General features: G+C 50.4%; 11 protein-coding genes across 11 annotated transcripts; 6 read left to right on the top strand and 5 right to left on the bottom strand.

The window, feature by feature from the left end:
* Positions 1–411: 411 nt before the first annotated feature.
* Positions 412–2,093, top strand: B0T23DRAFT_237365 (eukaryotic translation initiation factor 3 subunit 6). The gene is made up of 2 exons (XM_062833982.1): positions 412–943; positions 1,016–2,093. The coding sequence occupies exons 1-2, from the start codon at positions 527–529 to the stop codon at positions 1,928–1,930; spliced, it is 1,332 nt and encodes a 443-aa protein (XP_062689506.1). The 5' UTR covers positions 412–526; the 3' UTR covers positions 1,931–2,093.
* Positions 2,094–2,645: 552 nt separating this feature from the next.
* On the top strand, positions 2,646–4,150 carry B0T23DRAFT_237435 (uncharacterized protein). The gene is made up of 3 exons (XM_062833983.1): positions 2,646–2,700; positions 2,930–3,163; positions 3,236–4,150. The coding sequence occupies exons 2-3, from the start codon at positions 3,102–3,104 to the stop codon at positions 3,972–3,974; spliced, it is 801 nt and encodes a 266-aa protein (XP_062689505.1). The 5' UTR covers positions 2,646–2,700; positions 2,930–3,101; the 3' UTR covers positions 3,975–4,150.
* B0T23DRAFT_448263 (Nitrilotriacetate monooxygenase component A/pristinamycin IIA synthase subunit A) lies at positions 4,137–6,055 on the bottom strand (the record flags this gene model as incomplete). Its single annotated transcript, XM_062841038.1, has 4 exons — positions 4,137–4,524; positions 4,580–4,757; positions 4,827–5,805; positions 5,980–6,055. The coding sequence occupies 4 exons, from the start codon at positions 6,053–6,055 to the stop codon at positions 4,300–4,302; spliced, it is 1,458 nt and encodes a 485-aa protein (XP_062689504.1). The 3' UTR covers positions 4,137–4,299.
* A 1,197-nt stretch (positions 6,056–7,252) lies between these two features.
* Positions 7,253–8,823, top strand: B0T23DRAFT_432309 (chaperonin 10-like protein; the record flags this gene model as incomplete). The annotated part of the gene is made up of 3 exons (XM_062840371.1): positions 7,253–7,584; positions 7,649–7,757; positions 7,879–8,823. 3 exons carry the CDS (start codon positions 7,253–7,255, stop codon positions 8,821–8,823), a joined length of 1,386 nt encoding a protein of 461 aa, XP_062689503.1.
* A 386-nt stretch (positions 8,824–9,209) lies between these two features.
* B0T23DRAFT_415477 (major facilitator superfamily domain-containing protein) lies at positions 9,210–10,977 on the bottom strand (the record flags this gene model as incomplete). The annotated part of the gene is made up of 4 exons (XM_062839591.1): positions 9,210–9,606; positions 9,672–10,484; positions 10,556–10,784; positions 10,866–10,977. The coding sequence occupies 4 exons, from the start codon at positions 10,975–10,977 to the stop codon at positions 9,270–9,272; spliced, it is 1,491 nt and encodes a 496-aa protein (XP_062689502.1). The 3' UTR covers positions 9,210–9,269.
* Positions 10,978–12,132: 1,155 nt separating this feature from the next.
* On the bottom strand, positions 12,133–14,114 carry B0T23DRAFT_324255 (uncharacterized protein; the record flags this gene model as incomplete). Its single annotated transcript, XM_062835411.1, has 2 exons — positions 12,133–13,698; positions 13,764–14,114. 2 exons carry the CDS (start codon positions 14,112–14,114, stop codon positions 12,133–12,135), a joined length of 1,917 nt encoding a protein of 638 aa, XP_062689501.1.
* Positions 14,115–14,142: 28 nt separating this feature from the next.
* B0T23DRAFT_237335 (uncharacterized protein) lies at positions 14,143–14,904 on the bottom strand. The gene has a single exon (XM_062833981.1). The coding sequence runs from the start codon at positions 14,736–14,738 to the stop codon at positions 14,304–14,306; it is 435 nt and encodes a 144-aa protein (XP_062689500.1). The 5' UTR covers positions 14,739–14,904; the 3' UTR covers positions 14,143–14,303.
* A 666-nt stretch (positions 14,905–15,570) lies between these two features.
* B0T23DRAFT_237332 (major facilitator superfamily domain-containing protein) lies at positions 15,571–17,304 on the top strand. The gene is made up of 3 exons (XM_062833980.1): positions 15,571–15,594; positions 15,662–15,910; positions 15,999–17,304. Exons 2-3 carry the CDS (start codon positions 15,739–15,741, stop codon positions 17,195–17,197), a joined length of 1,371 nt encoding a protein of 456 aa, XP_062689499.1. The 5' UTR covers positions 15,571–15,594; positions 15,662–15,738; the 3' UTR covers positions 17,198–17,304.
* Positions 17,305–20,363: 3,059 nt separating this feature from the next.
* Positions 20,364–20,528, top strand: B0T23DRAFT_295450 (uncharacterized protein; the record flags this gene model as incomplete). The annotated part of the gene is made up of 1 exon (XM_062834287.1): positions 20,364–20,528. A coding segment is annotated over one exon (165 nt), but the record flags the coding sequence as incomplete, so codon positions are not given.
* A 627-nt stretch (positions 20,529–21,155) lies between these two features.
* B0T23DRAFT_365931 (luciferase-like domain-containing protein) lies at positions 21,156–23,409 on the top strand (the record flags this gene model as incomplete). Its single annotated transcript, XM_062836378.1, has 3 exons — positions 21,156–21,467; positions 22,129–22,376; positions 22,464–23,409. 3 exons carry the CDS (start codon positions 21,156–21,158, stop codon positions 23,407–23,409), a joined length of 1,506 nt encoding a protein of 501 aa, XP_062689497.1.
* A 24-nt stretch (positions 23,410–23,433) lies between these two features.
* On the bottom strand, positions 23,434–25,100 carry B0T23DRAFT_237286 (glycoside hydrolase superfamily). The gene is made up of 2 exons (XM_062833979.1): positions 24,176–25,100; positions 23,434–24,106 (listed from the first exon to the last, which is right to left on the bottom strand). Exons 1-2 carry the CDS (start codon positions 24,794–24,796, stop codon positions 23,459–23,461), a joined length of 1,269 nt encoding a protein of 422 aa, XP_062689496.1. The 5' UTR covers positions 24,797–25,100; the 3' UTR covers positions 23,434–23,458.
* Between the last annotated feature and the right edge of the window lie 141 nt (positions 25,101–25,241).

The raw sequence follows: 25,241 nt of genomic DNA, 5'->3' as shown, positions 1-25,241 counted from the left end.
GGGCTCTACACTTACCCCTCCGTGGTGCCTAGACGGAAGTGGAAGTGGCACCGCATTCAGCTGTGCAATTCCATTGTGCGACAGAGGCGGGCAGCAACTGAATTCGATGGCCCGTGCTTTTTGTCACTGGTCAGTACCTGGTAGTGTCAAGCGCATTTTCCCAATTTTCGACCCCACCAAAGATTGACGGGCCACCACAACTGGACGGGGTCACAAAGAGAAATTTGGCGGATCGCATTTCGAAAGCGCCTGGCAACTGAACGAACGAACCTGGAGACCGGACACACCCTTTCCATCCATATTCCTCTTCCTTTCACTTCTGATAGTCGACCGACCCTCCCCCGGCCCTCTATCTTATCCCACCCACCGTAATTACCCCCCCTCCCTCCTCTCCAGGCCTCGACTCGACCCGATCCCGACTTGACCTTGTCGTCGTCGTCCACTCAGTGTCGTCTGTCATCACCACCATCCACCATCATCATCACCACCACCATCCATACACAGTCACAGGCACACAAATCTAAACATGGCTTCCACATCCCCCGCCACCACCAACGGCGACGTTGCGCCCGCCAACTACGACCTCGTCCTCAAGCTTGCTCCCCATCTCGACCGCCACATGATCTTCCCCCTCCTCGAGTTCAACGCCGGCCGCCTTAAGGAAGATGAGACCGACAAGGCTCGCGAGATCCTCGCCGCCAAGTACGCCCTCCTCAAGAAGACCAACATGACCGACTACGTCGCCAACCTCTACTGCGAGCTCGAGGGTCTTAAGGAGCCCCCCGCCGAGTACGCCGAGCGCCGCCAAAAGGTCTTCCACCAGCTCGAAAAGTACGAGCAGGAGACTGCCAAGATCACCGAGCTGCTGCAGCGCGACGATGTCGTTAACAACCTGCGCTCCGACAAGGTGGCCAACTTGGAGTTCTTGAAGAAGGAGCACGACGTACGTCCTACTTTTTGTTTCCATCAGCACATGTGGCTTGTAGTACATGGCTAACCCCCATATCCTGTGCAGGTCACCATCGACATGGTCAACGCCCTCTACGACTTTGGCCAGCTCCAGTACTCGTGCGGCAACTACGCCGACGCCTCGGAGCTCCTCTACCGCTTCCGCGTCCTCTCCACCGACAACGACAAGGTCTCGTACGCCACATGGGGTCGTCTCGCCTGCGAGATCCTTACCATGAACTGGGAGTCCGCCATGGAGGAGCTGCAAAAGGTGCGCGAGAGCATCGACACCAGGCTCGCTAACAACCCCCTTGCCCAGCTGCAGCACCGTACCCAGCTCGTCCACTGGGCCCTCTTCCCCCTCTTCAACTACGACAAGGCCCGTGAGCCCCTCCTCGATCTCTTCTTCAACGCCGGCTTCATCAACACCATCCAGGCCAACTCGCCCTGGATCCTCCGCTATCTCACCGTCGCCGTCATCACCAACCGTGGCCGCGCCAAGAACGCCGGTGTTCACCAGAAGCAGATGAAGGACGTTGTTCGCATCGTCAAGCAGGAGGCCTACGAGTACCAGGACCCCATCACCCGCTTCGTCCACGCCCTGTGCATCGACTTTGACTTTGAGGAGGCCCAGCAACAGCTCGTGCTTGCCGAGGAGGTCCTCAGGAGCGACTTCTTCCTGCTCGCCCACGCCGATGACTTTGTCGACTCGGCCCGCCACCTCATCTTCGAGAGCTACTGCAAGATCCACGCCCGCATCTCGCTCAAGGACCTCAGTGCCCGCCTCGGTCTTAACAACGACGACGCCGAAAAGTGGATTGTCAACCTCATTCGCGACACCCGCCTCGATGCCAAGATCGACTACAAGGAGGGCACCGTTGTTATGAACCACCCCCCGAGCTCCGTGTACCAGCAGGTCATTGAGCGCACCAAGGGCGGTTTCTTCAGGACGCAGGTCTTGACTGCTGCTGTTGCCAGATAGGCGGCTGATAATAGCGGCAGTGGAGAACTGACTGATGGTGGCGGCAGAAGTATACCCGGGTGGACATGGCAGAAGAGCAAGGGCGATTAGAGGATTGCGAAGGAATGATTATGGCATGGGCTCGATCGCAACGCATGAAAGCGGCGACTGATTTTTCGTCGAATGTGAGACCGAGATTATCGCCGACGATTGGAACGCGGCGAACATCAAGTGGCCAGGCGAACTCAGTCGCTTCATGGCAGGCGAACTGCTTCAGCGTATGGGCTTCAACTTGACCAGGACGAGTCTCGGATAGATCCCCTCCCAGCATCTTTTATCCCATTGCAATGAGAGGATTTGAAAGTGGGAATCCAAAAAGGGTTAGCGATGCATTTCGAAGAATAGACCTTTTTTCTTCTTCCGTTTCCATCTGCCTCGATAGTCTTCTCTATCTGTCAGCGTTTGGCAATTGTCGCTATTTTTCGTGTGGGCATGGGCTCGGGCGGTAAAGGCAGCACGGGAATTAGGACAATGGAAGGAGGCCTTTTTACGTCATGACAACAACCGGTGTAATTATACCTCTTTAGTGTGTGTGTGTTTTCTTTTCTACAGGCTTCTCATCAGGCGTATCAAAATGGTTATGGCTCATTGCTTTTAGCTGGCTTATCAGTCGGGTTGCCTTTCCCATCAGTAACATTGTTCATCGCACGGTAACTTCCACTTGGTCCCTTCTTTATAGCAACTGAGCTGGGGTGATCTACCAGGAAAGACTGTGGCAACCAATTATTGAGGTATGCTCCTTCCCTTCCTCCATATCTGCGTGCTATCGTCCATCTCCCGCCTCTTCCCTTTTCACTCTTCTACCAGGGGGCATTCCTTAATTTCGTCCTTTCCAGCCTTCCAATCAACATACAATATCCAAGCTACCAAGTCGGGCAGTCATATTTGTCGCAGAACGACCAATGGCTGCCCGATACAGTTTCCAGCTAGGTTCACACGGCACAGGCTGACAGGCTGCAGCTGTATTGATATGGCGTTACCCCCGCTTCGAGTCCTTGTCTCCTTGAACTTTCAGCATGCCCGTCCTCGTTCATGAAAGATTTTGTGGAATCCCGTCATAACATCAGGCCTCTTCTGTTTGAGATACCTAACCTACCTATCTTCAGGTTCAGTTCTTCCGCAGTCAGCAACGATGGTCAGAGCGCAGGGTATCTCGCTGCTCTTTGAACCGAATGATGTCGAGCCCGAGCTTGAGTGAGTCCGCCGCTCCTATCTCATCCATTCAATGACTGTAGTTCGGGGCACACTTTTTAACCCGGCTTGCAGCATTATTTTCATCCATGGCTTCACAGGTCATCCACGCTTGACTTGGACGATTGATCAAAAAAAGGCTGAGAGAAGAAGAAAGGCAAATAGCGATGCCCCGAGCCACAATGTCCACAAAAGTGCGCAAACAGCGGACGTTTACTGGCCAAAGGACCTGGTTCCAGTAACGCTACCATCTGCCAGGGTCATGACTTTTGGCTACGATTCCAAGATACGACATTTCTCTCAAGGCCAGATCAGCAAAAACACAGTTCAAGACCATGCTCGGGAACTCTTGGAGCAATTGAGGGATAAGAGGTCGCCAGATGCGAAAGGATCTCGCCCGCTAGCCTTTATCGCACACAGCTTAGGTGGGCTAGTTGTCAGAGAAGCCCTCACTCTGGCCAGTCAACATCAGGATGATCAAATCAGTACCAGCCGCTACAAAGAGATCTTCCGTTCCACCATCGCCATCATGTTCTTTGGCACGCCTCATCGTGGTGCTGATCCTCGAAGCTCTTTTCATCGCTTTTTTTCCGCCTTCGCCATGCGACTGGGAATAGACGTCAATCCGTTTATTCTCGATGCCCTGATTCCGAACGTGAACAACATTCAGAAACAACTCAACCTGGACGGCTTCAAGAGTCTAGCAGCGGAGCGAGGATGGATTGTTTACACTTTTCAGGAAGAGTACGGCGTTTTAGGCTTCTTCAGCAAGAAGGTGAGTAACTCGGCCCTATTTCGTCTGTTCAGAAGCTAATGTGTGGTTCAGGTAGTTGAGGATCACTCGTCTCGCCTAGGACCACCTGTGAGGGAAATTTTTAGACGGATTAGCGACAACCATATGGACATGTGCCGCTTTTATGGCTTAAGCGACCCCGAGTATGAGAAAGTGGCGAGCTGCTTACTAGAGATTCTCAAGGAACCTCTTTCTTCACACTCTTTTTGAGTCTCCACGGCACCACGCAAAAGAGACTGAACACCTTTTGATCATTGGCACATTTTGGCAAATATTTTGCCTGATGCCGCAGAAAAAGAGCCTTTGGAATCTTCAAGAAGTCAATTAACAGAGCAAACTTGCACGCCTACTCTGGGATCTTGTGCTCCTCGGATGGTACACCGGCTTTCCACTGGTACTTGGACGCGATGTGCTCCTCCAACGGATACTTCTGGCCTTGGGCACCATAGAAGTTCTCACGATATGTTCCGCCCGGGACAGCGTAATCGTCCCAGAAGAGACCACGCTTCTTCAACTCGGGGAGCAAAAGATCGATTATATCCTGGAAAGATCCCGGGAAGAGGGCATATGCCTGAGCGTGCATTAGGTTTGGTACAGTCCATGGATATCTGGGACGGATCACTTACAAAGTTGAAGCCATCAACATCAGCCTCATTTATCCAGGCCTCAAGGCCATCAGCAACCTGCTCTGGTGTGCCAACAAGGATGGGACCGTTGCCACCGATGGAAACGTGCTCTGCAACGGTGTGCTTTGTCCACTTTGAGTCAGGCGGAGAGAACCTGGCGTAAGCCTCCACCGTCGACCTGAACCAGGGGCAGTTTAAGTTAGCGCTCTGTTCATTTCACAATTCAACCGGGAGGAAACAAACTCACCTCACAGCATTACTCTCAACCTGTCTCAACTCCTCATCATCACCATATTTGCTCAAATCCATGCCCGTCCACCCACCAAAGAGCGCCAGCGCACCTTCCGTGCTCGCAAATTTCCTGTAATCAGCCAATTTCTCCTTCGCCTCCTCCTCGGTCCTGCCCAGAATCGGTGTAACCAAACTCAACACCTTGATCTTGCTCCCATCCCTTCCAAACTTTTTCCGGGCCAACTGCCTCACCTCGGCAATATTCTTCGCACAAACCTGCGGCGCGTGCGAGCTCACAAAGATGGCTTCGGCGTGCTGCGCAGCAAAGAGCTTGCCAGCTTTGGAGGTTCCAGCCTGCAACAGAAGCGGCACTCTCTGTGGCGTGGGCTGAACAATGGCGGGGCCGGGGACGGAGAAGAACTTGCCCTCGTGGTTGATCTGCCTCACGGCCTCCGGGTCGGTATACACTCCCCTCTCACGATCCAGCACAACCGCGTCGTCCCGCCACGAAGAGGCAAAAAGCTTGTACATTACCCGCAAGTACTCCTCCGCCTGTTCGTAGCGCTCATCATGTGCCACCTGCTTTTCCCGTCCCGCAATGTTACGAGCGGCGCTGTCCAAGTAACTCGTCACAATGTTCCAGCCTAATCTACCGTTGGTCAAGTGATCGACCGTCGCCAGGCGGCGGTGTAAATGATAGGGCGCTTCGTAGCTGGTACTCACAGTGACGCCGAAACCGAGAGATTTTGTGGCGGCCGCCATGGCGGAGACTACCGACAAGGGCTCGTTGACGGGCCATTGCGCCCCGGAGACGATGGCAGGGGTGAGGGAATCACGATAGACATCGTAGCCACCGAGGACATCGGCGATGAAGATGCCGTGGAATCTGGCGGATTCGAGGAGCTTGGCGAGCTCGACCCAGTGTTGGACGGAAGTGAAATTGTGGGACTGGTCGGAGGGGTGGCGCCAGAGGCCCGGGGATTGATGGCCGGAGCCTGATGGCAGATGTCAGTGGATTGGTTTCATGGTCAAGCAGGTGGATGTGTGAATACAGGTCGTCGACGGCAAAGTAACATTGAAGTCGTTGATTCGCTTCAGGCTCTTGTTGTTTGTTTTCAAAAGGGGGTCAAGTGGGCTGACCTCCGGAGTGGGTCATTGGACCGACTTACACATTTCGACGAAGGCATTGATGATGAGTTTCTTCTTGGGTCTGGTTTGGCCTGACCCGTCTGTTGGGCTGGACATGATTGCTGATGTGTATCAGTGAATGCCCGGATTGTGAGAGTCTGTTCCACTTTGCGCTCAAGTGGTTGTTGATGCACGTCGTTGAAGTCAAGAGAACTGAGCCCGTTATCGCTAAGCGAACTGAAGGGGTCCGCAAAAGGGGTTTGTTGACTTTTGCCCCGATTTGAACGAACCCAAACGATCAATGACGACGACGACCAAGGCGATTCGCCATTATAAGGGGCACCCAGACTGCTTTACCAAGACGCTATCAATCACTCAAAGATGTCAAAGAGTGTCGTGATGGTCGATACTGCTGCCGCGTTGCCGAGTTCGTCACTGGTGCCGTGCTCGGAAACGACTGCCCGCGATTGCGTGATTGACGCGGGGATGGTGCTCATCAGCAACCGCAGCTACCCCGACCTCTCGCCCAAGTGCTTCATTGTTCCTGACACTACAGCTCGCGCCAACCCATGACCAGCACCATCATGTACATCTAAACCCACTGCGGAGATAGCATGTTTGTACTGATACCCGAGGGATTGGCGCCACCGACGGGACATTGACAGCCATCGCCGCGTTTCCTCCTTTGCGCTTGCACAGCATCGCCGAGCACAGGACACCCTGTAGGTAGTCTGCAGTCCACATCGCATGCGACTGGTTGCACCTGCTCCCGATTATCGGTACCCGTTCTATCGTTGGCGAGCAAGAGTGGGGGGTCCATGGTCCCTCCCACCTCTATACCAGAGTGAGACTGGATGAGCTGCAGAGAGCTACCGTCATGGTGGGCAACAGGACGTGGTGATTGTCCAACGGCAGGACAGCCTTTGGCTCTCCCCAGGGGATACACATATCGCTCAATTGAGTCGAATCCGACCGAGATGGCGCAATCCAACGCTCAGCCGGATTGTCAGGCACTTGACAGAGATCATCCGGAGTGTGTGTCGCGAATTCGATTTGGTCAAGCGGTGCTTAGTTCCCTTCTGGAAGAACCTGCGAAGTTTCCCTTGGCTTCAGAATGTTTATATATTCGTTACTTTCGACCGTTGATGTTGTTTGCCAGAGTACAGCCAGTTAACAGGCCAGAAACAACGAGCCTGAAGTCACCCAAGTACCAGTCTTGTACTTCGACGCACTACTTGAACACCGCTCGATTGCTAGAGGTACACTTCGATCCTGGATGACGCAAGCATCTCATACGGTAACTTGAGCAACATCATGTCTTTCATCAAACGTTTGTCACTGAAGAAGCTCCGCAAAAACAGTTCGTCACCTACGAAGAACAGCCAGCTGCCGCAAGTACATTACGTTGAACAGCAAGAACAACTACGGGAAGACGACATTCTCATCGGCAGCGGCAACCACAGCACCAGTTCCACTGACATGGAGCCTCTACCAGCGCCAGAGAAGCAAACAGTGCTCTTGCTGCACGCGGCAAAGCAACCATACCAGCTGACAGAGGACTATCCCGTCCCACGAGTAGAGGGGGAGCACGATGTTCTTGTGAGGACACAGACCATTGGACTCAATCCCATTGATTGGAAGGCACCGTGAGTTTCTTCACGTCGTTCCACGTTTGGGGCTGGAGGGAATTGACTGCTGACAATCATGGAGTGACTTCAACTTTGCCATTCCTGAACTACCATACATCTCTGGTCGTGAGTTGGCAGGTGAAGTTGTTCAAACTTCCAGGAAAGAGTCGAGGTTAAAGCCAAGGGATCGAGTAGGTCACTTTCATATCAGCTCACCTGTGACTTCCCTTCATCTTACCTCTTCTCACTTCCGCCCCTTCCCACTTTATCTCATGCCACTTGACACTTCCATCAGGCAGCTGATAACCCCAGGTCCTCGCCATCTCCACCGATTACCGCGACCTCCGCAAAGCTGCTTACCAGCAATACGTCATCTCCTTCGACTACAACACCGTCCGCATCCCACCCTCCCTTTCCCTTGAAGAGGGTTCTACTCTCGGCGTGGCCTTCGTCGCCGCCGCCCTTTCCCTAGGCGTGTGTATGGGCGTCGACTTCTCCTTTATTCTCTCCGGTCCCGATCTCTTCTCCCTCCTCCGCTCATCCGTTCCCCCAGGGTCTCTAGCAGAAGACATCCGCTCCGAATGCCTAGACGGGATTCGTTCTCATGAGAGAGCCAAAGCCGGGGATTGGGTTGCCGTTTGGGGTGGAAGCTCGACGAGTGCCAACCTGACGATCCAGTTAGCGAAGCTCGCCGGACTGAAGGTTGTTACGATTGTTGATAAGGCTAAGCACGGCTTGAGGCTAAGTAACCATGAAGTACTGAAGGCCGACTTGCTGGTGGACAGCCACGACCCTGAAAGGGCGGTGCAGATCATTCGCCAGAATTTGAAGGGCAAACTTCGCTTTGGCGTGGACACCCGCGGTCGGGAATCTGCTACTTCGCTGCTTCACGCCCTTTCACCCGATAACATCGACTCTCCTCCTTTACCAGCCGGCGAGCAGCCACCATCCCCACCTGGCACACCTAAGGAGGAGACCCTCCTGGGTGCGCATCTGATTGGTCTTACCGGCCTCCCAAAGCAGCAAGCACCTGAGGGAACAATGTTTCATACAGTACCAATCAAGTTGTTTCACGAAGTTCCAGAGGTGGGCGGAGCGTTGTGTCAATGGTTGGAGAGGTTGTTGGCTGAAGGGTTGGTGAAAGCGCCAGAGATCATTGATGTTGAGCAGGGGCTCGGTAGTATCAATAGGGGGCTCGATAGGATGAGAAAGGGGGAGATTAGTGGTGGGAAACTAGTTGTCAAGGTTGCTGAATAGGCTGGGGAGGACGTGATTTGAGTTTAGGCTGATAGTAACTGTTGAGGTTGAAGCGATTTTACTATCCATCATCTTGGAGCCCATTTTCTATACGATTTAGCCAGAATTACTGGTCCTTTTGTGTTTGCCACTCGATTCCCTTGAGGTTTTCTTCCAGTTGAAGTGTCGTGCGCACCTCTGGGAATGTCACTCCCGTGTACCCGGATCCTTGACTTCCACTTCTCTTGTGTCTGAGATACAATAGTTGTATGGAACCTGCTTTTACCAGGTAATTTCAAGCTCCAAGAATTGAGTAAATTCCCGATTTGTACCTGCAAATGTCGCAACGGCAGACTCAACATGGAGGTAATCAATGACTTTTTCCAGGTTGTAACTGGAACTAAACTGCCTGATATTACCTTCATGCAAACATAGATCCTTAGAGGTAACATTCGTCATCCCCTCTTTTACGCCTTGATCGTATTCTCAGTGCCGGCCTCATCTCCTGAGCTTGTTGCCGAACTAATCGCGCCCTTCTCTTTCACTCGTTCGATACTTGCCGAATATGATTCATCGCCCGCCAACGACCTATGAACGCCAAAGCGTCTTAGCAGATGCCAAGTGGGGTAGATAGCCACTGCCCATATGACAAAGCTCATGTACACGCCGCCAGTCGCAGTGAACAGAGTCAAGGACTCCAGTCCGTAGCTGAGTGCCTGCCAAGCGGACTCTGTACCGCGAAGGAGGGCAGCATAGCGGATGATCTCCTCATCGCTCTCGGCGATGTTGTGGACGATGAAGTATCTATGCGGGTGTTAGTGTACATCAATCACAACGTCAACATGAATTTGACTGGAAAGGAAACTCACGAAAACAGATAATTGAGCTGAAAGCTGACCGCCAAAAAGATAAACACCCCAAACGCCGCTCCAAATCCGGGCGTTGTCCAATCAAAAGTCGGCTTTGTCTCCTTAAACCTCGTCACCAACACCGTCGCCCACGTCCACCATGCACCCTGGAAGATCACCAGCGTCCAGAAGGCCACTCTGCTCCTGATCTTCAGCGAGATGCTACCCCGATCAAGCCAGTAGCCCAAGATGTTCCCGCCAATGACTGGAACAATGCCCGACATCAAGGATCCCAGAGCTCGCGAACGGACTGAAAACCACATGGCCAGGTAGGTGAAGAAGACGGACTCTGAGAAGACGGCATTGCCGATCCAGAGGAGAAGGAGGAGGAACTTTTTGGTGAAGAAAAGTTTGGTGGTGGCTTTAATCTCCCTCCATGGATTCTGGGTAATCGTCAAGTCCACTTTCTTGCCGTCCTTTCGTTCCACTCTGTCAGGACTATTCAGCAAGAAGCCGATGAAAGGGCCAGCAGCTTGGATGGCGATAAATACCAGGAACACCGTGTATGAGACCTGTCCGGCTTGGTCATTGTTGGCGTTGAGGCCGAGGTTGATGGCTCCGCCCAGCATCTGAGCGAAGAGCTTGAAGGAGAGCCAGTAGCCCAAAGCTTTCCCTCTGTTCCAAGGCTCAGGGTAGGCAATGGCGATGGAGGCTTCGGCGGCCCAGAAGACGCCGGCCGAGATACCGCAAAGGGCGGCACCGAGGAGAACAAACCATTCGTTTCCGTAGCGGTTGTTGGTGTAGAGACCGGCGGCAAAGGGGGCGTAACCGATGCTGTGGTGGGTGCCTGTGTTAGTAGATCGAGAGTGATGGACGGTGGTGGGGAATATTTTGAAGGGACATGCCAGCCAAAGATCAAAGCGCCCTTGACACCAACGAAGTACATCAACGCACTGGACAGGTAGCTGGAGAGGACCATGAGACTGAAAGTAATGGCGTTGGCGGCGTTGATGAGATTAGGAGAAGCGGCTCCGCCGGCGCCGAGTGAGTTCATAGCGGACCAGATGCCGGGGCATGCGAAACTGCAGACACCGACGATGGTGACGTTGAACATTGATGACCGGTACCATTTTACTGTAAGGTAGAGTCAATGTTCCGTTCCCATTGATGTCGAAGAGACAAAAGGATGGAGCTTCAACTGGACAATGGACATACCTGGATGTTGCTGGTCTTTTGGTGGTTCGACTTCACTTGTGTGCGTATCCCGGTGTGGCAAGCCGGAGGGGAACTCGTCCGAGAGACCGACCTGGGAGGACACCACATGCATCTTGTCAACTTTGTGTATCTGGTCGGACTACTGTTTGAAGTCTGTTCTCTAGAGGTGACACAAGATTAGGACGAAAGCTTCAACCAATGCTGTAAAGACAAAAGCCGAGGTATAGAGGTAGGTAGCTTGTTATGTGAGATGTGACATCACAATGAAGTATTTATCCCTTCCTCCTATCACTTCCCTACCTCTACCTCTACTTCTTTTCCCTCGACTGCCGTATAATGCATGCAAGAAAATCGTGCCCGTCCATGTTGCATCAACAACAATGAGCTACAATCCCACTCTGATTGTGAATTATGGATTTCACGTTGCAGACCACTGAAAGTCCAGGGTCTGGTTGATGGTACAGCTTATCATAGTTCGTCTGGGTGCCGTCTCCGTAAAATCGGAGAGATCAGCTCGCCAAGATGTGTGGCTCGCAATCGTAGACGATGCAAATCCGCTTCAGAAGGATTGGTCAACCGTGTTGCAAAGATGCCGCGGGAGCACGCAATAGCGATTCAGCGTTATCAGGGTGAGGACCAGTAATACCCTTTCGGCCTCTTTCACCATGAGACTGGGTCAAAAACGTGCTTGAGTGCCTCGAATATCGTGGATTGCGGGATTTCGATTGTGATTTGCAGATAGGATTCCGCATTTGGTGGAAGCGATGTGTGATGGTGTTATTGTTGGCGGTTGTGAGCTTATCTGGACCCTGATGTGAAATTCGAGACTGTATACCTGGATCAAAGGATGTCTTGTCCGCGGAACACCTTGCTCGGCTTCTACAGAAACATCTCGACGGCGCTTAATGCATGCATATGTCGAACGGCAAGGATTGCGGAAGTGGTCGAGCTGTTGGTGGGGGTCATAATGTTGTCTAGACCGGACGTGAATGCTGGCTGTTTTCACCCCTGGGACGCCATTTCTCCGAGACCAAGACTCATTGAATGCAGCACAAAGCCGGCCGTACCTCCGCACCGTACCTGCCTGATTGTCATGTGCACTTGCTCATCTTGGAGCTTTAGACTTTGAGATTGTGAAGCCCTGCGAAGAAGCTGTACAACTCCACTCAGATTGCATCCGCGGCCATTCCCTTGTTCTCCAAACGACTAGAAAGTCGAAGATTGTTTCATCGTCAAAGGAACCCAAAGACACCGGTAATACAGACAATCAGGGCAAATTCCACCAACTCTCATGTACATCCCTCAACTCCACCTTCTCCCCCGGACTCCTCAAATAAGGTGTCATATCCGACTGCGGATCCGCCTCCCTGCTCGTCCACCCATTACCAAAGTACCACTGAAACCTATTACCTGTCTCCCCAAGATACTCATACTCCCAATCCTCCCACCTGGGATGCTGTCTCACCACCGTCAAGTGCCCCGCTGACCCGGGCCAAATACCATGAATCCTCGCCCCCGGCCTGCCGCCGTTGTACCAAGAGCTGCAGTTATCAGTCAGCACCGTAGAAGAGAAGAAGGCATCCGAGTACTCGACAAAGTCATCCGCTGCTTTTCTGGAAGGGACAATGCTCTTGATGCCTTCCCTTCCCACCTTCCGTAGAATCTTTGCCAGCAGCGTAAGCTGTGTCTCGGCGCTATGTGGGACAGTCCCGCTCGGTCCCGTGCCGTGCGGTCCCTGCAGGAAGAACAGGTTCGGAAACCCGGGCGTGGCCACGCCGAGGTAAGTGTAGGGGAAGCCGTGGTGCTCGTCGCTCTTGCCCTTCAGCTCGGGATTCCACGCATCCTGGAGGTTCTTGCCCTTGGCAACGACGGGGAAGGGGATGACCTGCGAGACGTTGGCGCCCGTGGCGCAGAAGATGGCGTCCACCTTCCGCTCCTTGCCGTCCTCAGTTTCGATGCCGCTCTCAGTGAAGCGGCGAATGCGCGTGTGGATGTACTCCACGTTGGGCTCAGAGATGGCTTCGAGGTAACCGGGACCAGGCGTCAAGCGGCGGCAGTTGGGTGAAAAGTCGGGCACAATGTGCTCGATTAGTTCAGGCTTCTTGGCGAGCCGCTCGTGCATGATTTGCGTGAAACGCTCACGCAGTTCGGTGCTGTCTTTGCTACCGCGGAAGAAAGCGTTGAAGCGGCGCCAATATTTATCTTCCATTTCCTTGCGGAAGTTGAGGTAGGCGTCTGGATCAGACTTGAAGAGAGCAATTTGCTCGTCTGAGTAGGGCTGAGGCCCGGCCTGCCGAACGTCGCCTGCCCAGGAGGCGGCGATCCAGGTCGGATTGCGGACGTAGTGATCCAGCCGGGCAACCGATGGTTGGAGGTTTGCAACGAGCTGGATACCGCTGGCGCCGTTACCAATGACAGCTACGGCCTTGCCAGAAGGGTCAAAGGACGGGTCCCAGTGTGAGGCATGTCGGAGGACGCCCTTGTAGTCAGCGATGCCGGGGTAGCTGGGAAGCTTCCAAGCATTGAAACGGCCGATGGCAGTGATAACGCTGTCCGCCTTTTCGGTGATTGTCTCCCCGGTTTGAAGGTTCTTGATGGTTACTTCCCAGACGGACTCGAAGTCGTTCCAGTTGAGGCCTTCGACCTTGGTGTGGAAACGTGCATATTGGTATACATTGTGCTTCTTTGCTACGCTTTGCCAGTAGTCCCGAATCTCGGCACCACCAGCGAATTGGTCGCTCCAGTCAAGCTTGGGCTCAAAGGTTGACTGGTAGACGTGGGAGGGGATGTCACATCGGACTCCGGGGTAAACATTTTCGAGCCAAGTACCTCCCTGATCATGTGTTAGCTGAGAAGCTCAGTGATAGGGGCTGGAAGGAGAGCTGTGGGTTTACTCACAAAGTCGTGGTTTTTCTCATAGATGGTCAACTTGATGTTGGGGACCTTGGCCGGAAGCAAAACACCCGCAAGAACACCGGAAAGACCACCACCGATAACAGCAACCCGGAGTTCTCGTGGTTGGTCAATGAACCTGTTCACGAGACTGATGCGAGACTTGGGGTATCCTGGATGTGGCTCAAACGGGACGAAGCTGTACTGAGGTTGAGCGTTGACTGAAGTCTCTGGGGTACCCGGCGCGCTGGGCTCACTTGTAACTTCCTCTTCTGATACTGAGAGTTTACTCAGCTTGTCAACCACGGTTACGACTTGGCCGTTTACCTTCGTTTCTGTTGTTGTTGTTCTTGCCATTGTGAATGTGAGTAATGTGGATGTCGCACCTTCTCTTTTCCCGCAAAAGAAACGAACAAAGCACAAGGACATGGACACAACAACTCCACGAAGTATTTGTGAGTGTCCTGACTCCACGCGATAGTCAAATTCATGTCACGGCATTACACCATGCGACAGCATCACATCATCGACACTGCTTCATCGCCATCACTCCCCCTCTTCTGAGTCTCTTGCCCAAACTGGCGCGTTATCGCCATGCATTGTTTCTGGTAGTACCGTATCCGCGGTGTATCGTTCCATCCCATGCCATTTCTGGAGGTTCCCCCAAAAGCACGTCAAGCCTTCGTAGCATAACACCATGTGCGGGGTCGATGGTCGGCAAAGATGACTTGCTGCCGTGTTGCCAATCCGGGCTTCTGTAACCCCCATTGATCGCTCCTCCGAAGACCGGTGGTGGTGGTAGTCTCGGGTTGCTGAACCAGGGCTGAAAGGATGCTGATCGCGTCTTGGGCGTGTCTGATGTGAGGTGGAGGTTGGATGACGCCATCTTGGTACCTTGGGGCTGGTGGTGTTACTTGTTAGCGAAGGTGATGGGGATCCACTTGGTCTTGTCCTGATTGATGTTGCTTGATAAGGTGTCATTTGTTAGTGGTTTGCTTTGGATTCGACAAAAGGAAACGAAAGAAAACTGGCTGGACCCAAAATTGCCCAGTGGTATCCTTTCCATGCAGGGTTGTTTGTACTGCGATAATCATCAGAATGGCGAGAACAAAGGCGAGTGTCCACGGTAAGTGTGAGTAAAAGAAACTCGGAAAGGACGCTTCGGGCAACCCTAACCCGGACCCCCACCCTACTTTCCCCGGGGGTTGGAACATCCCCGTCAACAAACAATCATCGTTCCTTCGGCCACTCTCAAATGGGCATTGATAACGGGGCTGCTTTACCACTACTGTAGCAGGTGTCCAGTCATGTACGTGATATGTTCCTTCCTCCAAACTGAATGCGTGACGATGACTAGCGCTTGCGACATCCCACGCTTCAACCTGCAAATCCCGTACTTTGCTGTTTCTGCTTCTTGACTTTGGGCGACATGGAGACACCCGAGCGGTTGAGAGCAGTTAAGAGCAGTTTGGATATGTGAAAGTCACGATATCCTACTAGTGCCTTCGGAGGTTCGTCTCTGTAGGCCGGCTAGCGAATGAAAGTACAGCTCGACAGAATCCACGTGGCTGGCCCTGATCTGAATTGAGGACGACCACGTCCCCTGCAAACCAGCTCCTTTTACGCCGCAATTGCTCGGTTTTTTGCACAATTCAGTTCCTCGCGCTGGGCGTACGGCAGTTCCAGGTCGAGGCTGCACACCATGGGTCATTTCAGGGTCCCAGGGTCATCCGTCCTGTCGGTGCACACCCGGTGTTTTGGTGTTATCAACCTGCGTCGCGGGAACACTTGGCGTCTCGTAGACAGGTAGGTCTAGATGTATCGCTCTGTCGTAAAGGCATGTTTAGAAAGAAGTACCTCCAGCCTTGTTGATGTCCTTGTGCTAACTCGTTCCGCTTTTGAAGGTGATCAAGTCGCTCTTCCCGTCTGTCCTGCCTCGACATCAGAGTTCGGAAAGAGCTTGACCTAGCACAACCAGACAATGGCGGCCCACCACCAATTCGACACCGTCAAGCGGAAATGGTATCACGTCAAATGGTTCGCTGACAGCGACACTCCTCGCGAGCGGCGCCTCATCATGAAGCTCGACCTGCTCATCGTCCCTTACGCCTTCCTTGCCTACTGGATCAAGTACATTGACCAGGCCAATCTCAGTGCGTTGTTTCTGCCTTCCTTCTCTCTTTCAATTCCTTCTCTAGCCCGCATAAGGACAGCCCAGCTAACAATGATTTCCCCCCACAGACAACGCCTACGTAGCCGGCCTCAAAGAAGACCTCGGTTTCCACGGTAACGAGCTCGTCCAGCTGCAAACGCTCTACACCGTCGGCGCCGTCGTCGGCCAAATCCCCTTCATGTTCCTCTTCACCTACTTGCCCATGCACTGGACCATTCCCTTCCTCGACATTGCCTGGGGCTTTTTTACCTTGGCACAATACCGCGCCAACTCCTTTGGCCAGATGGCTGCCTTCCGATTCTTGATCGGCTGGTTCGAAGCCGCCTTCTACCCGGCTATCCATTACATCTTTGGGAGCTGGTATCGCGGGGATGAGATTAGCAGGAGGGGAGGCGTGTTTTATACCGGGTTGACGCTGGGGACGCTGACTGCGGGATTGATCCAGTCTGGGGCGTCGTCGAGGTTGGAGGGTGTAAACGGACTGGCGGGGTGGCGGTGGATGTACATCATTTGCGCGCTCGTCACCATTCCCGTGGGAATTTTGGGGTACTTCATTTTACCTGGCACGCCGGAGAATCCAAACACGTGGTTCTTGAAGGACGAGGACGTGCAGATTGCGAAGGAGAGATTAGCGAGAGTGGGACATTCGGTCGTACATCCAAAGTTCAAACTTGGCACGCTCAAAAGTCTGGCGAACAACTGGAAGTTTTGGGCGTTGCTGATGCTGGACATCTTCTTCTGGAACGGGAGCTTGAACTACTCGGCTGGAGGCTACTTGCTGTGGCTGAAGAGCCTGGGACGGTACAGCCAGTCCAAGGTCAACGAGCTGGGTACCATCAGTCCCGCAATTGGCATCTTTTATGTCTTGTTGATCTGCTTCATCTCGGACTTGGTGGTCGGCCCGGCGTGGGCGATCACGATTGCTCATGTCTGGAACATCATCGGCCTCATCATTCTGGTCATCTGGAAAGTTCCCGAGTCGGCGCTGTGGTTCGCCTTCATGACGACGTACTCGTCCGTGGCCATGTCGGCGGTGTTATACGGATGGATTAATGCCATCTTGGGGAAGTCATCGGCCGAAAGGTCGTTTGCCATCGTGTTGCTGAACACGGTTGCGCAGAGCACGACCGCCTGGACGCAGCTTTTGACGTTTCCGACTAAGGAGGCACCCCAGTTCAAGAAGGGGTACTCGTTTGTCTTGGCGAATGCCGTTTGCTTGATTATTACGGCTCAGTTTTTGAATGTTGCTCTGAAGAGATCAAAGTAAGTTGTTGCCAGTGGACGTTGAGGAGCCAGGCTGACAGGTTTTGACAGTAAACCCACGGTTGATACTGAGCAGAACGCGGAAACTGAAATCACTGCGGCTTTAAATTCGAGTAAACCTCGGCGCACCCACCCCTAAACCTACGCGCACCCAAAAACCCCTTGGGCAGCTGATATTGAAATTATCGTATTTTTGCTGTGTTTTTAGTCGTTTTATATGTCTAGTACCTTGGTCAGATTTGCCAGCTGGGTCGCCCAGCTATGTAATCCCCAATTACCCAAATCTTATAATACTTTTATAGCGTTGAGTATAAAATATTGGGAATCGATTATTCTATTCAATTAACAGTATTTGTAGATAATTAGAATTAATTAATTGTAAAACTACTCTAAATATTAATATTTGACAGTTCTAATAATTTAGAGAGCTCGTTAGACGAGCCCGACGATAATATTTCGATAATTTTATCCTCCTTCTCTTTTGCTATTTACTTTCGAACCTTCGCCTCCTAGTATCTCCCTAGTTCGTTGTTTTCCTCCTCCTCTTTATTGTTGTTAGCTATATTAATATAATTGCGCGCTTCGCTCTATATATAATTGCGAGTATTATCGGCATTTATTTCTTTAATTATAGGATTAGCTTTGTATTGAGAATAGTTACGGCGGCCTACTATTCGAATAGGTTGAGTATTCTTTAATTTATTACGTAGCGTGGCGGGTTTTTTGCTAGCCTTTTTGTTTTGATTTGGTAGAATAGCTTTGTTACTAAATGGATTACCCTGCTTTGGCGGGCGTTCCTTGGGTATAGTTTTAATGGCCGGACGAAGATGTAGATATTTATCTATTGTATCTTAGTATGGAAGTTAGTATAGGGTTGATTCGGGGAGGGGATAATAGTAGTTTTACCCGTTATTAAATAAAATATTAGAATAAGTAGTAGTTGTTTTTAGTGATTAGTATTGTCTTGTTAATTTCCTTTTTAGCTTTTATTTTATAGGTATAAAGTAGATTAAATTGCGTTTTAAATTGCTGAGTATACGGCTGGAGAGTCTTATTAGGGTAATTTAAAGTAGGGAGGCTACCCTTTAATTAGTTATATTAATTAGTAAGTAAATTATATACTTAAGTTGTAATATTAAGTAGAATATTGCCTACCTATGGGAGCCCGATTGTATTTATATATATACAAAATAATAATTTGGTAATAATCTCTTTAAAGTAGATATAGTGGCGGAGGGAGTATTGTTTGTTGGCGTTATATAGATTAATTAAATCGCTGTATATAAATAACCTATACGATTTGAGGGAGCCGTTATTGGATTTACTTAGTGATGTAGTTCTTTATTTATAGTTGAAATACCCTTTTATATAGTAATTAGTTTATTCTGTTTTGTAAGGGAGTAAGTTAGTCGTAATCTATTTAATAATAGTTCCTTGTGCCCCCCTAAATTGATAATGTAGAAGTGATAAAGCGTTTTTAAATTCCGGTATCGACGGTGCGTAGATTATATACTGCTATATATAAAAGAACTTTACTCTAGTATTAGCAACCTTATTAGGAAGTAGGCCTAACCTAGCCTACATTCTAATAATTATCTTAACCTTTTTATATATATAGTATACTTTATTAATATTATCTTAATTATATTAATCTATTACTTCTTATTATAATTATTATACGGCCGCTTTATTATTATTAGAATTATTTCTATTGCTATCCTCCTCGTTAGCCTCCTCCTTATTGTCCTCCTTATTACTAGATTGTTATTAATCGGCCTCGATCTGTACTAAATCGTTTTGATTTATGCGTTGCCAATTATCTTTAAGGTATTTAATAACATTATAGTTAATATACTATACGTAATGTTAACGTTGAGTATTTGGGAAGATTTGATTAATAGCTCGAATTAATTGACTATTACTATTAATTATAATAACCGCTGGATTGGGTATCGAGAGGTTATTTATCGTCTTTTTAATATATTTAATAAACTAATTAAATTCTTTATTCCTTTTATTGTTAATAACTATTTAAAAGATTAGTATAAATGACTTTTCTAGTATAACTATAATGCCTTATACGGTTGGTATATAATACCGGTTGGTCTTGTACGTTGTATTAAATAATAGGGTATATAGGTATTACTTTTATATTTTCTTTTATTTATATAAAACCTAAAGACTATAGCGTAATATAGTAGTTTCATCGTCCTTATTACTGTTGTTATTAATACTGTAATTAAAGTAATAATATTTGAGTGTAACGAGTTTATTATTTTCGATAATACGTACGAATATTTATATATTAATATATTTATTATTATTAATTCGTTGCAATTATTAACGTTAATTATTAAGGTCTTTATATATAAGTAATAGTTTGGGGAATTTAGTCTTGACTATTAAGTATATACTGTATATAGTCAATTCGTATTGTTGAAGGAGACTTTGAATATACAACTAACTCTCTATATTAATTTATTATTGAAAGACTAAATAATAAGAGAGGTTATAAAATAGAGGATGATAGTAGTATATACGATTAATTGCCCGTACGGTATATTTATAATCGTTCTTCTTAAATATTTGGATAACGATATTAAAGGGATATTTGCGTACGGTCTTTTTGGTCGTTAAATGTCGCTTTTTATAAGGGTTCTTAAATTCTCGCGGGTATAATTTAGCGCGGTCGTATTTAAAGATTCTACGATACACTTCGCTAATTATAGGCCCTATCTTAAAATAATTGTTATGCGCGGTCGCAATTTTAAATTTATAGTAGTAATATATTTCAATAACCTTACGTATAATTATATTAATATTACCGGGAGGGAGGTTGAATAAGGCGTCGTCGGCTAGAATAAACTATTCAATATTATTGTCGATTAAAGTATAGCTATTTACGAAGGTAGCCGACGAAGTAGTAGAATTACGATAATAATAAGGTTGCGCCGACGTAGGGGTATTGTAGAGAGTTTAAAAAGATATTTATTAAACGTTAGTAATTAAATATAATTAATACTATTTATAGCCGATTAAGGGCGATTAATTTGAGTAATATTACGTATATTGTTGGGGGGTGGATGTGGTAGTGCGATTGCGATGTGTAATTGTGTTAAAGTGCTGTAATGTAATAGTGTAAATGGCCGTGTGAAAAAAGCGCGAAAGAAATGACTAAGTTAGAGGGAATGTTTCGTGCATTGAAAAGTCGAAATTTAGCTAGTAAAAACGGGGTTTACAATGTCAGGTGTCATCAGCTGTATGGTCCTACATTTCCCGGTTTTTGGGTGCGCGTAGGTTTAGGGGTGGGTGCGCCGAGGTTTACTCTTAAATTCGGAGAAGAGACGAGAGGAGGTGAATGTGACTTCGAAAAAGTGTGGTTAGAACACATTGGAGAAGCCAGAGCTTTGTGGCAGTGACCCGCAAAGTTGATAGAGAATGATACGGAGACTTCAGCGATTTGGCTGTCGATGGATGAACAGAAGCACGATCGTGAACCTCCTTGGGTTGCCCTGTCCAATGACATCAATCTCTGTCCGTAAGACTGTAAGACGAAGCGCGGGATCCGTAGATGGTTCGTCTTGACCAAACCGATGACATGACAAGCGTGGCATCCAGGGGTGGTGGTCTGATGCAATACCTCCAGTACCATCTGCATGGCACCATCCACCCCTTGATGACAACATGCACCCCCGCACGGGACTGTGACCGAGGGACCGGTGCCGCGATGTCGACATCCCGCTGTGATCGCGGCAATAAGAGCGTGAGCAAGGGTTGGGCCTGGTATATGAAGGGTCTGAACCCTCCAAAGAGCTGAGCCCTCAACGGGACGACAGCTGTTGACATCAAAGTGTCAGCATCATCCTTCAACGCGGTCAAAGTCATCCTCACCTAACTTTAAACTTTCCACACTTTTGTCATCATTGAAACCCACACTCACAGCCGCATCACAACCCCCCAACATGACCAACACACACGAACCCCCTACGGCCAATGGCACCACCCAGATCCCGAAGAAACAAATCCTCCTCAACGCCTTCGACATGTTCACCCCCGGCCATCTCTCACCAGGACAATGGAAGAACCAGTCTGACCGATCCACCACCAAGTTCGAGTCGCTTGACTACTGGATCAACCTGGCCATACTCTTGGAAAAGGGAGGCATCAACGCGCTGTTCCTGGCGGATACGTATGGCGGGTATGATACGTACGAGGGCAGCTTGGATGAGTGCGTGAGGAGGGGGGCGCAGTGGCCGGTGGGGGATCCTATCATTGTAAGTCGTTTCTTTTACAAACCATATTTGTTGATGGGGAAGTGGAAGTCCATGGAAGGGAAGAAGGGGGTTCAGAGTGGAGGAAGGGGTGAGGAATCGTAGACGTAACGAAAAGAAGGAAATAATGGTGAGGAAGATCCGCCAACATCGGATGACAGCCGTCAACAGTCAAAGGACGGGAAGGCACGCATCCAGTCGAGCCCCCCAACCTAACCTACAGCACCAGCACCCTCCCTTCGCCCAGGTCCCTTATAGGATCCCGTCCCAAGTAGATTCCCCAACAACAACCAACGGGTAGTTGGTCGAGCGGCGGCTGGTATTACGCACCCGTAACACCCATATTGATTCCCGCTCAAAACGCCACGGGTTCGAGTCCTTGTGGTGGCAACTTTCGACACAACTATTGCTCAGGCACACCTGTAGTCTATATGATTGCAACATCAAGTCTACCTGGGCTGACGAGGTCGAGCTGTGACCGATGAGGGGATGCCTTCGGGTATCGTTGACCAACTACCAAAATTTTTTGGCCTCTTATTTTTGTTCATGTTCCTTTTTTTTGGTTTTTTTCGTCGTGGTGCCGCGGCCATATAAAACGTGGATATTGCAACATGGATGTATTTTCCTTCGACAAAAAGACACCGCTAACAGCAGCTCTGAACAGCCCATTTCCGCAATGGCGGCCGTTACGAAAAACCTCGCCTTTGGTATCACGGCTTCCACTTCCTTCGAGCCTCCCTTCTTGCTGGCGAAGCGGTTTTCGACGCTTGATCATTTGACCAAAGGCCGAATTGGTTGGAACATCGTGACGAGTTGGAAGAAGAGCGCGTTCAAGGCTATCGGGCTCGATAACCCCATCGAACATGACCAGCGGTACGAGCAAGCTGACGAGTACTTGAGAGTGTTGTACAAGTACGTTGCCCCCTTTTCTCTGTCCTCTTGCTCTTTCTCTCTCCCTCGAAATTGGAGGCCTGTACTGACGCATCTGCCCAACTTCAGACTCTGGAACGCCTCCTGGACCCCCTCCGCCATCCAACTCTCCCCATCCTCTGACATCTACAGTGACCCCTCCCAAGTCCGGCAAATCAACCATTCGGGAAAATACTTCCAACTGTCCACCCCGCACATCGTCCCGCCCTCCCCGCAACGCACCCCCTTCCTCTTCCAAGCTGGCACCTCCTCAGCGGGCTCCGAGTTCGCGACAACTCACGCAGAGGCAGTCTTTGTATCTTCCCATTCTCCCTCGGTCTTGGCACCCAAAGTCCAAAAACTGAGAGAGTTGGCGCGACAAAAAGGTCGCGATCCTGCTAGTTTGAAGGTGTTCGCGACGTTTACTCCCATTGTTGGCCGCACGGAAGAGGAGGCACAGGCCAAGTATGAAGAAGCGCGCAACAACGCCAGCGTCATTGGTGGATTGGTCCTCTTTGCTGGATGGACGGGGATTGATATTAGTCAGTTTGAGGATCTGGATCAGGAGATTTCGGCGTCGGATTCCACGGAGAAGAATAAGATCTTGTCGATTCTGGATAACTTCACCACTCCTTCGGAAGAGGTGCCTAAATGGACGCCGCGCGTAGTAGCGGAACGAGCAGCAATTGGTGGTCTGGGGCCTGTGGCGGTGGGGATGGCGGAGCAGGTGGCAGATGAGATGGAAAGGTGGGTGAGAGAGGCAGATGTGGATGGGTTCAATGTCGCGTATGTGGCGACGCCTGGGACGTTTCAAGAGGTGGTGGAGTTATTGGTGCCGGAGTTGAGGAGACGGGGGCTGTATCCGGAGCAAGAATCTGAGGGAGTGGAGGCATGGACGGCGAGAGAAAAGGTGTATGGAAGGGGACAGAAGCAGTTGAGAGCGGATCATGTGGGGAGAAAGTATGATTGGGATGTGTATGTGGAGGAGGAGCCTTATAAGGCTGAGGAGGTAAAGGAGGAAAATGCAGAGGCATAAACGTGAAGAGATGGGCGGGACAGAGTGTATTTGCTGCTTAGCTGGGCCTCTAGCTGAGGGTGTCCTTGACCATGGGAATCAACGCCCCGTTGACATAACTTGGACTCCTCCACGTACTCCAATCATGGGTCAGCAGCCCCCATCCCTCGTCGTAATCCTGCGTGCCAGACCGGATGTAATACGACCCCGCCAGTACCCAGATAAACCAGCCAGCCTTCTGTGCGGGCAAATAGCTTGCCAGACAGCTAGCGTACGTCCCCTGCCACGTACTCGCATCCATCTGGAACCCAAACTCGGTCAACATAACCGGGAACTGGTTTACCGCATAGCTCGTCAACGCCTGGAATCCATTGCTGTACAAATTATTTTGCAAATCATTGCAGTTGGTGGCGCTGGTTTCATAGTTGTGCAGTTCGAGGACGAGTTTGTTGGCGTAGCCGGGAAAGTCGTTGAAGCTGAACTTGCCGGTTCCCGGGGTCAAGGCGGTGCCCCGGACGACAGGCGTCAGGAAAGTATCGAAGGACAGGCCGGACAAGAAGATGAGAAGGTCGGGGTTCGAGGAGTGCACGGCTTCGGCGCCCTGCTTCATGTATGTGTACCATGTTTGCCAGTTGTATGTGGATTTGGCTGCCCCAGAGGTAGGCTCGCGCGGTTCATTGCGGAGGCCGATGGACATGAGGGATGTCCATTGTTTGCCCTGGGAATCACGACGGTGTCAATGGGAAGCAGGATGACAGGGAAAAGGGGGGATTCAAGGGAGACATACATGGTTAGCCATATAAGCAAGACCTCTCGTCCAGTTGGCTGCGGAAAAGTACGTGTCTCCCCACCAGCTGTTTCCATCGTCAGTCGAGCAGCACCACATGCCCTTGGAGATATGGTTATCCAAATGGACAAAGATGTGCTGCTTTGCGCACTCGGCCGCTACGGCGTCAAACACCTGCAACCTGGTAGTACTCGCCGTGAACTGGGGGTTCTTGGCTAAGACCTGGTTGAGCAGCTTGGGGCCATTGGTCGACCCGAGAGCCTGAGTGAAGGCCTTTTGGAGGGTAATATCCTTCGCTCCGTTGGAGTAGATTTCGTCGACCATTTGAATGGCGAAAGTTAGACGGATGGCGTTCATGCCAAGGCTCTTGATCTTGGACACGATGGTCTCAATGGATTGATACTGCAGACCCTCGGGGATCATGACATCGGCTGCTCCAGGCCAGTTGATGCCGGCGTAGGTCAAGTTGGTACCAGAGGCATCGTGGATCCAACGGCCGGAGGTTACAAGGGGGCCGTTGGGCCATGGGGCGCGAGTGCCGAGGGCATCGCCGTGAGGTTGGTTGGTGGGAGCGGCGACAGAGAAGCCGATGAGGCCAGCGACAATGGTGACGAGCCTCATGATGAGCAGTGGTGATGATACATTGTCAAGTGCACCTCGGTCAACATGTCTGGGATTTCTCGGTGTTTATACCTTGTATTGAACCCGAACATGGGCCTATATCTGCGAAATTACACCGTGATATATAAGGTAGATGTCGCATTTTGCCAGTTAAGATGTCTTTGGCCAGGATGGTACTCTGGAAATGTGCGGGGAAAGCACGCGGAGAGGGTGAATATTCCACCTATGAGGCCGAGACATGGTCCATTGAGGTGACATCCAAGTGTAGAATGAAGCAACGATCACATGTTGACATGGTCCAGGAAAAAAAACGTGGTAGAGTGTCCGGCTCAAGGTCGTTGAAGTCCATGGATGAGAAGACTGTGAGAAAGACTCGGCTCCGCGATCCCCGTCTTCATTTGGTTTGCTTTGGACATGGCGTTTGCGGGTTCTTTCGTCTGGTCTG

This window comes from Neurospora hispaniola (assembly GCF_033458365.1).
Source record: "Neurospora hispaniola strain FGSC 10403 chromosome Unknown B0T23scaffold_8, whole genome shotgun sequence".
Taxonomy (NCBI): Eukaryota; Fungi; Ascomycota; class Sordariomycetes; order Sordariales; family Sordariaceae; genus Neurospora; species Neurospora hispaniola.
Note: the sequence above shows the minus strand (reverse complement) of the source record. Positions and strands in the feature narration are given on the sequence as shown.

What these genes read in the sequence shown, in the direction of transcription:
- B0T23DRAFT_237365 (XM_062833982.1), top strand. Translation starts at nt 527, where the DNA reads ATGGCTTCCACATCCCCCGCCACCACCAACGGCGACGTTGCGCCCGCC. An exon ending in TCTTGAAGAAGGAGCACGAC is followed by an intron (nt 944 to 1,015) that starts GTACGTCCTACT and finishes TATCCTGTGCAG; the next exon opens with GTCACCATCGACATGGTCAA.
- B0T23DRAFT_237435 (XM_062833983.1), top strand. Translation starts at nt 3,102, where the DNA reads ATGGTCAGAGCGCAGGGTATCTCGCTGCTCTTTGAACCGAATGATGTC. An exon ending in GATGTCGAGCCCGAGCTTGA is followed by an intron (nt 3,164 to 3,235) that starts GTGAGTCCGCCG and finishes CCCGGCTTGCAG; the next exon opens with CATTATTTTCATCCATGGCT.
- B0T23DRAFT_237335 (XM_062833981.1), bottom strand. Translation starts at nt 14,738, where the DNA reads ATGACACCTTATCAAGCAACATCAATCAGGACAAGACCAAGTGGATCC.
- B0T23DRAFT_237332 (XM_062833980.1), top strand. Translation starts at nt 15,739, where the DNA reads ATGGCGGCCCACCACCAATTCGACACCGTCAAGCGGAAATGGTATCAC. An exon ending in CATTGACCAGGCCAATCTCA is followed by an intron (nt 15,911 to 15,998) that starts GTGCGTTGTTTC and finishes TTCCCCCCACAG; the next exon opens with ACAACGCCTACGTAGCCGGC.
- B0T23DRAFT_237286 (XM_062833979.1), bottom strand. Translation starts at nt 24,796, where the DNA reads ATGAGGCTCGTCACCATTGTCGCTGGCCTCATCGGCTTCTCTGTCGCC. An exon ending in TTGCTTATATGGCTAACCAT is followed by an intron (nt 24,107 to 24,175) that starts GTATGTCTCCCT and finishes CGTGATTCCCAG; the next exon opens with GGCAAACAATGGACATCCCT.